The sequence below is a fragment of the Sylvia atricapilla genome, chromosome 3 (assembly GCF_009819655.1).
Source record: "Sylvia atricapilla isolate bSylAtr1 chromosome 3, bSylAtr1.pri, whole genome shotgun sequence".
NCBI lineage: Eukaryota > Metazoa > Chordata > Aves > Passeriformes > Sylviidae > Sylvia > Sylvia atricapilla.
Genome location: NC_089142.1, coordinates 29,924,989 through 29,937,710, shown reverse-complemented (window position 1 = coordinate 29,937,710; position 12,722 = coordinate 29,924,989). Strand labels below are relative to the sequence as shown.

Below are 12,722 nucleotides of genomic sequence, written 5' to 3'. Positions count from 1 at the left end.
GTATGAGCTTTTGTTCCTGGAGGCTATGCTGATATGAAGCTTTTAAGATTTCTGGAGTCACAATAGAGAGCTAGAAGGTTTATGCTCATGTTGTCAGCTAATTTATCTGAAATCACTGACCCCAACTTGCCAGTATTACTTAAAAAAAAAAAAAAAAAAAAAAAGTATTGGATTAACTCTCAACTTAAAAAACAAAAGTAGTTTTAAAAAATTTGTTTTATGCCACTACCGGTACAACCTGTGATCTGAGTTGCATAACTTCCACTCATTTGCTCAGATTTCAGTTCCCACATTCACACTCCACTCTTCTGCTAAAAGAAATTTCCTACACACAAAAAGCTGGTCTTAGCAAACCATTATCCATTGCTGATACCAACATATGTCTCTTTGCATCTCCTGGCCTACCTGTAAACAAGGTTTCTAAGAGACAACAGCTTTTATTGATCAGGAGAGAAAGCAACCACAGCACATATTCTAAAAGACATTTGTATATTGTTTCCTGCAGATGTTTAATAATCAAAGAAAATTAATATCTCAGAAATTTATTTACAGCTGGAAAATCTTCTCTCTCGGGCAGTCTATATGCATATACATGAAACAAAGATGCCACAGATGAAATTATGGTAAACCGCGTTTGGTGAGAGTCCTGTTTCCAAAGAGAGTGTGTCTCACTCACCTGTTTGACTAAGTTGAGATGTGCTTCTGCTCCTTCGAGACACTATGGCAACCACTTTGGCACTAAAGCTGGAACGCCTTTTCTTCCCACCTGTTCCAACCATGCCGACAGCCGTGTCCGACTGGCTCCCATCAATGTGCTCCAGCTTATACATCTCTCCGCTCACACTTGTGCTCTTAGTGATTCTCCCTGAAGTCCCCATCCGTCTGCCTTGCATTTTAGGAGTAAATGTACTACAGTCACAAAGTAAAAACAAACATGTTAATTTGGCTGTGTAACAGCAGTTCCAAAAGCCTTTTTATTTTTTTAATCAGTAAATTTACTTTAAGTCTTGACACAGTTCCATTTATTTGGTTCACAAGTAAAAGCTTAATTTGATGCTCCTCGGAGTACATCTCTCCAATATTATTGTTTGTTCTCCACTTATTTGAGAGAAATAAATAAAATTAACACTTCCCCATGCTTTTCAGAGTGACAGAAAGAGATCCAGAAGTTATGTAAAGCCTTCCTGTCTATATCCCACTATACAGTAACAAATAAAACAGCCATTTTACATCCAGAGAAAATTAACATGGGCCGGTAGTTTAACACATGCATCTTATCAGTACGGTTCACCAAAGCCTTAAAACCTAACAGAAATGAAGATACCATCATCTAAATTTTCATACTTTTCACAGAAATATCTAGTGATTTTTAGGTCTTCAGTCTCTTACTTCATTAAAGGTAAATGCAATAAACACAAGGCAAAATAATTTTGAGGCAAAATCCCTAATAAACCAGTAGAATTTTCATTAAATGACAGAAAAATTACTCTGTCAGTTCTGTTTGAGTTCCTTTAGCTATTGAATTGCATTTGAATGTTTCTATACAAATCCTGTTTCTGCTCCAGTGTATAGGGGCAGGGTAAAGTGTTCACAAACACAGTTCAGAGAACAGTCTCAAGTACACACAGGACATACTAATACACAGTCCTAAATCTGCTGTAACCAAGCAGTGCTCTAGCTCTAATGGCAATATATAGTTAGTTGTCAGTCTGTAGAGGCACAGAAATTTAGGTTGCAGTTGGACTCACTTCAGATGCAGTTGTTGAATCAGCCAGGCATGTAGGAAATTCCTTGACCTTGTATTGTTGATTAGTAGAGCTATTGGTAGCATGCTATTTTAGGAAATTTTTTTTTCAATTTTTCAGTATTTTGAAGTAAAATTTATTTGTTAAGCAGTAGTCCTGCTGTCTTTCCCAGCAAGTTCCCTCTCCAGCAGATGCAATGGCCGACCCCTGCCCCCATTCGCATCCACCCCTCACTACCTCTCCCCCAGTCAAAATTAGAAAGAGTGAGGTTAGAGGCTTTTGTATGTCATGGCAATTTTCAGACAGGCCAGTGAAAAATGAAGGGGTCAATAGGAGAAAAGATGATATCCTGTAACTTCTATGGATCTGGGCCTTCCTGGAGTTTGAAGCAGTCCTGTCCCAAGACATGTCTAGGAAAGTGTAAAAATGTGCATCCCTAAACTAGAATTAAAACAGTGTAGCTCTGTTTTACTGTCACCAAGACAGTTACTAATGTGTGACCATAGGTAAGAGCACATAAAAATAGACAGTATTCTTTCAAAGTGAAGTTGGAAAAGTATAGTCTTGGAATACACAACACTTCATAGAAAGATCCCTGCCAACCCCTGCATAGGCTTTTAACTACCCTCAGCACTTAGAATCTGCTCCTGTTAAGCTCAGATAAAAAAACCACCTACACCATCAAACAGAACAAGCTGAAGTATTCAAGAATTGAATACTTCAAGAATTGATGCACTGAAGTATTCAAGAATTCATTTTAGTGGACTACCTGAGGTACATACACTGAGCTTAAAATGTGTTCTCTCCTGTCCCAGAGAAATTTTATTGACTGGCTTATGGGTTTGCAAGGTAAAAATACAAGACACACATATTCTGATGTGTGCCACATATCACCATTTATCACCATTCTCCCCCAGCACACACTCTCTCACATAAATGTGAGCCCACACACAAACATATTCAATCATTCTAGGAGGAATTTTAGCAGGGGGGGAAAAAACCAAAACTCAAAAAATATAATCTTCTACACACAAGTAGGAAAGAAAATGTCTCTAGGGTGATAGTAGGCAACTCTGTTAACAGATTTCTTCTCTGGAGCAAGAGACACTTTGCCATTTCAAAGAGAGAGCAGAATCACACAGGCTTTTTGACAGATCCTACTTCCTACTTTGATTAGCCATGGACAACTCCTTTCCATGTGGACAATTTCTTTCTAACAGCACTTGGAATTGGATTTCAGTGACTGTTTCTATGTTGCCAACAATGGCCCCTACAAAAAGCTTTCTGTAGTCATTTCGTTCCCATTTTTGAGCCTTGGAGTCATCAATTCTGTCACTTCTTGAGTTAATGCAACAAAATATCAGTGAGAGAGAGGAAAGACACTGAAAATACTTGTTTTGAGAGCATCTGTTGACATTTGAACTATATTATGTCCTTTGCTGACATACTAATCTATAAACCTATAATTTCTAGCACTAAACCTCAATGGACTATAAAATCAGCCACACAAATAAATAATTATTTACTTTATTATTGAATTTGCTCTACTGAATTTCAAGTGTTTATGAATATAATAAACACTAAAGTCACAAGGTTTTTATGCCAGCCTTCACTTTTTTTTTTTTTTTTACAATTTACCTGAAATGCTCTAATCTCATTGTATTTAATACGTATCTAGGAGGCATTTATTTAATATGTATTTAGGATGTCCACTAGCTGCGAAATAATAAAAGATAGCAATTTAAGTTTTGGAAAAAAAATTTTGATGTACGAATTCACTAATTCAGGGAATACAGAAAATTCAGAAATTTCTGAATAATAGAAAAAATGCTTTTTAAAAAAGACTCATATAAATTTCATTTTTGATTCTTTGCAACAGGTAGAGGGAACTAGAAGATTTATCTTAATTTTAAAGAAAAGAGAAATTTAGAATTCAAATTAATCTTATACTTGTTTTCACCTTGCAAATATAAAGTCCTACTTTCGTAAGAAATATGTTCTAGTGCACTAGTATAAAATAGCTATTAATTTGCTAGAGATTGGCATAATGGGATAGACCCAAGGATCCTACAACTGTCCAATACTTCCTCTTATCATAACAACGCAAACAGATTAAGTTTTCTTTGTGTTCATCTAATCCCTGTGCTAGTTTCTTATTTTTCATTAACTGAAACAGTCTCAAAAGAATGGGCATTTAAAATTCAGAATTCTTATACCATGTAATTAAGTACCCTTTGAACATATTTCACCATTACATTACTGATTATCACTTGAAGAAAAAGCTCCTAGCTCACGCTCTTGCGTTCTTCACTACTGTTAGAGTTTAATTTATGAAGCACAAACAAGAAAAAGATCTACATGGATATATTCCTTGGCACTTAACTGTTTTGATAACAAAATACCTAAATTCTTATTTTGTTTTCCAGACTTACTGGGATTATTATAACATCCGTTTAAATGCAGATGCAAGTTTTTGCAGGCTTCTGGCTAAAATTGGTTAATTGCTAAATTATATTTAAACCAATTATCATAACAAAATAAATAAATATTTTTTCTGTAGCAAGATAATGAAGATAACATTCTTTCAGTATAGTTAATTTTGTAATAAATAAATTAATTCACTAAATCTTTATTTACAATTATTTTATGGTCTTTAGCAATTTTTCTGATGAATAGTTTGGCAAAAGTCTTATGTTATTTCTAAGGATTTCTAATTACAGTCATTATAACATAACTGATGTGCATATTAAGAATGGTTACAGTCAATCTATATGGGCCTGTGTATTACTTCACAGATATTGAGCATAGAAAAAGAGTAATTGGATTTTTAACTTTTTTTTTTTTTTTAATTCAATTTGACTTCTAAATAAAACCTCCCTCTAACTGCAGGAAGAGCAGAGGAGCACCCACAGCACTGGGGTCACTCACTACCCCAGGTTCCTGCATCAGCAGGGAAGACACTGCTCCCTCTACCAAGAGAAAAATGCTTATATTTCCTGCCAAAACTTATGCAGTTGAGACAGATCTCATCTAAAGTTGTATCAGAACTACACAAGGCAACATCAAGACTGTGTTCACGTCAGCCATCAGAGCTCTAAAAGAAATCAACACATTCAGTTTTGTAAGCTGCCCCTGCCTGAAAGTTATATCTGTGGGAATGAAGAATGAGCTATTAAGACAAAAAAACTTAATCAAAGAGTAGTGTGAGTTACAAGCTCGCATAAAACATTAACCCTGAAACAAATTCTGTAAGATGAGCAAGCCACAAAAGCAATGTAGATTATACTTGGTTGGTACAGCACACGCAACTATATAGAACTGATATCATGCCAAGTACCTGTATTAAATCATTATATATCTTTTGTGTACAGATAACTACTATATATGTATTCAAGATCCATAAAAGCATATTGGACAAAAAATTGGTATATAGATATACCCTCAGTATCTCTCAGTAATTACATAAAATACCTGCACATTCCACCTGAAAAAGAAAGATAGTAAAACAGTGGTAAGAAAGCTAGGAAAATAGTTGTCCATACACTCACCTATGTAATATCTGGAAGTATATCCTTTCACAGAAAAAATCTGAAATGATTAACCATTGCTAAAATTACAGCATTTCCTTCATTCTCAGAATTACTGATGATGTATAAAAAAGTACTTTAGGTGCTTATTTTCACGAGCCCTCATTTTTACTCCACCCATTTTCCCAATAATGCAAGCCATGAGTAAAAAATTATGCCCTGTATTCCTTGCTGTGTAGATGATGTTTTAAGTTCTTTGCAGACAGTTGCAGCAACTAGAATCCTTCAGCAGAATCCCTGTCCCCCATCAGCACAAACTACTGCGCTTCCCCTCTCTCCTGCTGAATGCAGCATCACGTAGGAACTCATAGCCCCTGTGGCACCCTTTTGCAATGAGGTAGCTCATGAATACTAATGATCTCCTAAACACATAACAGCTCTGGACCAAAGGGAAGATATTTTAATATTGAGGAAAAATTACTTTTCTAAACATAAGTGTCTTTTTATTAGTATTATATGATGTATAATCAATAAATACAAACATTTAATTACTTATCTACAAATTTCTCTGTCATTCCGAAAAAGCATTTGTATTTTATTTTATATATGATATATAACATTTGCTGCAAGATAAATTACTTTACAATTTTAATAAATATTTATAAATATTCATTAGCATTAAAAAGTAATTAAAACATTGTGCTTTAAAAACCAAAGGACAAACATATATTCTATATTATAATTCTCTCTGATTAATCAAGAAACCATTTTTAGACCACTATAAAATATTGATTTCGTACAGTCTGTACCAACTGGAAGTACATACTGATTTAACAGGCATGTTGATCCTATATTAGATTGTCCTAGGGTGAAATTTGTCCTATAGCTATTAGAATCAAGAAAAACCCCTTTCCTTCTGCTGTCAAGTAACCATATTAAAATCCTACTGGTGTATTAAGATATTTGAGGATCAGTAATTTGTAAGCTATACCTGTTTTTGACAATATTCTTACATTGCCTGTAAGTACCACTCAGTGACACAGCTGCTCCCTCTGGGGTGACACATCCCCAGCCCCACTGTATTCAGTGTGCAACTCTCACTGAGGTAAGGGCTGGGGGAGGTTTTGTTACAGCAGCCTCCTCTGAGAGCTTAACTAGTTAAAATTCTACTTTAGAAGATCAGGAAATTTCCTTACTGGAGTACAGTTTATTAGAATCTGGGCTGTGAAAATGCTTTTCTCAGGAGAACACTGACCACTGAATTGTGCCAGCTTCACAGCTCTGACAGATTTCTACTTTTTAAACTTGGAAAACTAGCATTTCTCCATGAAATGAAAGAATAACAATTCAGAAACTAAGTCTGAACACTATAAAAGATAAGCAGATTTGAACTATTTTCCAAGCAAAAGATAAGCAGTTTTTTTATTATTTGCCAAGAATATTTCAAGTTAATTTATATTTTCTGAAAAAAGCAGAGCAATTGTCTCTGTATGTGGGAGCCTCTGTGTCTGCCTGCACATACCCAAGGCATCATCAGCCCAAAGCCAACTAATGACATGAATCATAAAATGAAACCAACACAAAAGCAGCCACCCCAGAGGCACTGCTCAGGGTTAACTATTGTTATTAAAGCTGATGTGGAAAAGCTCATGTGAATCAAAGGGCAAACAGCTCAAATGACCCACACTTGACTGCATATAGCCCCATATAATTTATGTTAAAGTGTACCAAGTATAGAAAGGAGGTAAATGTTAAATCTGAATCAAGAAAATAGATATTGGGTATGTGTGTGTAAGACAAATACAGAAATGTGTAGCTCAGTACTGAAGGAAGCTTTCTTAAGTACCAAGAAAGCTGAATTCACCCTTTTTTTGCTTTGTGTGACATTCAGGAGTAATGTGATTTTCCCTTTTGTTTTATTTCCCTTTAAAGCACAAGGCACTGAAGTACCTGTGGTCTTCCTGTTCTTTGTGTAAAAAATGCTACATTGTTGATATTAAATAGATTGTTCACTACTCCTTTTCAAAAGTAGTTAATAGCAACAGGCAATAGCAACAAAATATGAAATGCAGGAGGAGAATCTGAAAAGCTAAATGGGACAGTGCAAAGTCAGGGCTAACAAAACGCAGAAAAAATCTTTAAAAATATAGTACACTGAGTGAAGATAAAGCAAGTGAGAAGTACTCTCAGGTCTGAGCCATGGCTAAAAATATTTTCCTACATTTCTTTAATCTAAAAATAACAAGTACTGCCTGTTTAAAATATTAGCATAATGTCCTTAAACTAAAAGTTTATGGATTACATTTCATCTTTATCAAATGTGGTAATTAAATGAAAAACCAATTAAAACAATTTTTCCATCTTTTTTAAATCGTTAAGAACTGCTGGTGATGTGGCTGTTTCTTTGAAAGAGGAAGCATAATTAGATAATTAAAAATGCAGAAGCAATGTTCCATAGTACATTTTTCATGTACAGATGTTCTGAAGGGATTAAAGACTCCATCTCCCTCCCTCTCTGACAGATACATAAAGCAGTTTATAATGATGGATTTTCAAAAATCATTATCTTTAGATAATGAATAATTAGGACATCAATTACTCTGGCTTCACCTTGGTGTTGTACATAAATGACCTCAGAACCAGAAGTTTCCATCTGTAATGTACTCTTTGGGGGGTAAAGAAGATACATTTTATTTTTTAAGCAGCTTATCTAAAATGTTACCATTTATATTGCCTTTATGGTAATAATTTAGAGGCTACTGCCCTCTATTTCTCCCTGAAAAAAGTAAAAGTTTTGACTCAGGTTACATCAGACTGCCTGTCGTTGCCCCAAGACAGATCACCTGAGCAGCAATATTAACTAATCACAGTACATGCTCAATGTGTTTTTTTCTTTGATGAAACTGGGGAGTGCACAGTTAATGAAACAGAAATGAGCCAGAAAGTCAGTATTTCTCAGGAGATGCACCTCTTGCCTATTCTGCATTTGGGAGAAATTAGCTAGATTGTCCAGGATGCAGGGAGGCATGATGCAAGTTTGTTGGCCATCAGGCTCAAGACAAACCTGACAGGAATTCAAACAGTATAGTGGACAATAATACCTGGAAGGAAAGAGTTCATTGTGAAGTAGAAAGAGAATAACAAAACTAAGGGATAAATTTTTTTTCATCACTTTTTCTGAAAAGAGCAGTTCCTAAAAATTCCTATGGAAACTGAACAAAAGAAATCTTTGCAACGTCCCATCAGAAGTATTTATTATATTATGATCCCCCAAAAGATGTTCAGTTTATCATTTGTAGCCACAAAACCCTCACTATCCTCTCTGCTTCTGCAGAGAAAGGTTTTTCATGTGCCATCATACCATTTTGCTTGGTGAACTCAGCAACCGTGCAACCATGCAATCCCTTACTCTGTCACTGGGTTTAACAAACCAGAACCTTAAAGAATCATGTGTGAGTTGTGCTCCAAATTTCCTACATGATGGGGATGTTGAATCCACGGCATCAAGACACAATAAGCTCCCAGGCAACAGGCAGCATATGACCACCAACAAAGACATGTCTGAAATGACTTGTCATTAATCATGCAAAAACTATGGGGCAGAGAGTAATTTCCCACAGCAGTAATAAACTAGGCAAGTGAGAAAACCATTCTTTATCTTTCTACAATTCCTACCTTGCTCTCTAACCGAGTTTAGAGAAGGCTTTATCCCTATGGCTTCACCTCAAAATCTTGATCAGGCTTTTTGCTATGTAAATTAATTTTTTTTTTTTTTAATGAACACTATGCAGGCTTTGAAGCAGGTATACTATGAAAGATAAACAGCAAATGAGAATTTGGTTCAAGATTGTTTAGAAATGTGACAAATGAAAAGGTTATTCTGATTCATAAGTGAATATATATTCAACCAAATTAATTTCTGCCACAGCTGCAGGTATGTAATTGACTCTGTGGTGCTTTAGGCCTGAGAAATATGGAACAGACTTTCCACAGTGATGCTTTGAAATGCTGCACATGGCAGAATTTAAGCAGAAATCACAGGAACACCCCTTTGAAAATGCCATTTGAGGACCAGCTCTCAATGTGATGCAGACTGATACTGCCACACCACAGTCTATGAAACTATGGAGACTTGTATTTGATAGGATCCAGCTCTTCATCTATTGCTAATGTCTACTTCTGAGCAAGAGACCCAGCTCAGCACACTGCCGAGCACTGTGATCATTGTTACCAGATGGCACACAGCTAGGCATCCATGAGGCATGCAAGGCTTTGGGTGTTTTAAATCTGCGTGGCAGTGCCACAGCACATACAGCACACAAGATGATCTACTACTTCTTCTAGTATGACACCCTCAAGGCTCTCAGAATCCAAAAATGAGGAACCACCTTGATTCCAAGTACATGATGTCTCCTTTTCCAGACAAGGATCTGGGTTGATAACACCTTAAACAATTAAAATAACATTTACTTTTATACAGAATACCAGTATTGAGAGCTATGAACCCTATGGATACCCAATTTAACCTAGTATACACAAATAGAACCCTCTTATGTTAGGCTCCAGCGCTGCATAATCCACTGCAAATTTATATAGCTCAGCCCTTTCTTTATATAATGTGAACTTGCCCTTACATTGGTTTGATAAGAAATATGGGATCAAACTTAGGCAGTGTACAAAAGATGTGTTATACTCCACACATTTTCAGGATCTTCTCCCAGGTTTAGATAATGAGTGTGGCATAGTGAAAATCCTCCACAAAGCCAGTCTGAAATTATTCGTGAATTTGTTTCCATTTTCCAGGTGATTTACTTTTATTGATTAGTTAATATTGAATTAATAATGAAGCTACAGTGTTAATGATGAATTAATAATGAAGCTTTAGTGTCCTTCTGTTGTTGCCTCCAGTAGTTCTGTTAGCAATATATACATCAATAATTAAAAGATTATACATTTCATTTTTTCATGAGTAAAGTATCTTGATTACACCCTTAGTCACTGTAGCACAAATTCAATATAAAGATTTTAATTACTTTTGTAATTAACATGAAATGAGTGGGTTTCTTTATTTCAACACAGACCTCAGTCTCATCAAATGCATGAAAGACCTTGTTTTCCTTCACAGTTATGACATGAAGTAAAACTTTTCTCAGCTGGCTTTGTGGTGCAGTAGTGTTACATTTTAGTGAATCAGTGTGCTGACAAGGGTGGCTGCAGCCCTGGACTAAAGAGAGGGTGGGGGAAGGAGTGAACTGTATTGCACCAGTCACATCACATACATCTATGACGAAACAAGCAGCATCACTGGGAAGCCTGAGAAGTTGTCAGAAGATCCTTCAGACTCTCCCTAGCTATAAGATCCTTCAGACTCACCACTATAAACTGTATCAAACTAGCAGCAATGTACTACATGGCACGATAGAAAACCTCTGGAAAGTCCATCTCCAATCTAGAGAATGGCCTCTGGCTACATCACCTCGACAGAACTGCAGCTCAACATTGCTATTTGTCCTCAGTTAGATGGCAAACTTCCAGTCACTTCACCTGGTTCCAAATCAAAGATGCTGAGCATTTTGTGCAGGAGAACACAACAATAAGCAGCATGAAATGAAAATCTGAAAGAGTCACAGAACAAGTGAGGCTTGAGGACACTTTCGGAGATTGCAAGGTCCAACTCTCCTGCATACTTGCAGGTGTGATAAGAGCAGGTTCCTCAACCCATTCGGGTTTGGATATCCCCAGACATTGGGACCATGCAGAATCTCTGCACCACCTGTTCCAGTGTTTAATAAATTTTGCAGAAAAAATGTTTTTCTCATGTCTTAGTGTGATTTGGCTTATTTCAGTTTGTGCTCCTCCTCTCACTGAGAAGAGTCTGGCCTTTTTTCTCTAGTCCCTCTCTGCAGGCATTTATGGTAAGCTCTTCCTTAAGCCTTCTCTACTCCAGGGTGGACATTCAGCTCTCTTGGCCTCTCCTTGCATGACAGATACTCCAATCCCCTTCACCATCTTCATGGCCCCTTGCTGGACATTGTCCAGTAGCTCCATGTCTCTTGTACTGGGGAGCCCAGCACTGGATTTAGAACTCCAGATGTGTCTCACTACAACTACTCAGCTCTACTGAGGGGGAAGGATCACCTTCCTCAGCCTGCTGGCAACAGTCTTCCTAAGGCAGTCCAGGATGGTGTTGGTCTTCTGTAATGCAAGGAGGCATTGTTGGCTCAGGTTCATCTTAGCATCCACAAACATCCTAGTGTCTTTCCTGAAAAGCTGCTTTCCAGCTGCAGAACTGTATTCTAGCTGTGGGTCCCTAGGGTGCAATTGCACATGGGGTTACTGCTCCCCAGGGGCAGGATTTTTCATTTCCTTTGTTGAACTTAATGAGTTAATAATGGCCCATTTCTCAATCCTGTTGAGGTCTCTCTGAATAATGTCATATCCTCTTAACTATATCAACTATTCCTATCAGTCCTCTGTTTGCAAACCTGCTGAGGGTGCATTCTGCCCCATCATTCCAAATACTAACCAAGATGTAAAACAGTACTGCCGTAATATTGACCCCAGGCATACACCACGAATGATTTGCCTCCAGCTGCACTTTGTGTCACAGGTCACAATCCCCTGAGCCTGGCATTCAGCCAGTTTCCAATCTGCCTCACTGTTTACTTACCTAGGTTGTTATTTCCTCAGTTTGTCGACAAGGGTATTTTGGAAGAGGGTGTTGAACTTCTTACCAAAAACAAGTCAGAGAATATCTGATATTCTCCTTTCATCCATCAAGCTAGTCAACTAATGAAAGAAGGCAATCAGACTGGTCAGTTAGGCTCAATTTGCCCTTTGTCAATTCATGCTGACTATCCACAATCCCCCTTGCTCTACATATATGTTTGGAAATAGTTTCCACAATTATTTCTTCCATCACCTGCCTAAAGGTTGAGCTAAGGCTGACAGGCCTATAGTTTCCAAGGTCCTTTTCCCTTTTTGAAGACTGTAGTGATGATTTTTCTTCCAGTCTTCAAGAACATCCTGAGTGCCATATTCCAAGGATGATTGACTGGCCATGCAATGACATCAGTCAACACCAGCTCATTTAGTATTCATGGGTACACCTTATTACATGCCAGTAACTTGTACACGTCCAGTTTATTTAAATGTTCCTTGATCAGATCATGATCTGCTGAGCTCTTGCTCTATATTTTCCCTCCAGTCATCAGTGCACTCCAGAAATCTCTTAGATTACTTGTGCTCTACTGCACTGCTCAACCATCAGATACCAGGATGGTTTAAGTTCTCCATGAAAACCAGAACCTACAACTGAAGTAAGGCTTCAACTCCTCTTCCTGATCAGGAAGCTCATAGCAGACACCCACAATATCATGACATTGGCTGGGCCTCTCATCCTGACCTATAAACTCTCAGCTGGTTCATCACCCATCTCTACGCAGAGCTC

At 37.2% G+C, this 12,722-nt stretch overlaps 1 protein-coding gene across 13 annotated transcripts in view; it reads right to left on the bottom strand.

Moving 5' to 3' along the window:
- Positions 1-12,722, bottom strand: part of RIMS1 (regulating synaptic membrane exocytosis 1) — a 301,446-nt gene that overhangs the window by 37,803 nt on the left and 250,921 nt on the right. For 9 of the 13 annotated variants that reach the window (XM_066315004.1, XM_066315003.1, XM_066314990.1 and 6 more), the window contains one exon: positions 677-909. The exons of the other annotated variants lie outside the window; for them this stretch is intronic. In XM_066315004.1, the coding sequence (XP_066171101.1) occupies positions 677-909 (233 nt within the window). The remainder of the gene's footprint in view (positions 1-676; positions 910-12,722) is intronic. 13 annotated transcript variants of the gene reach the window in all.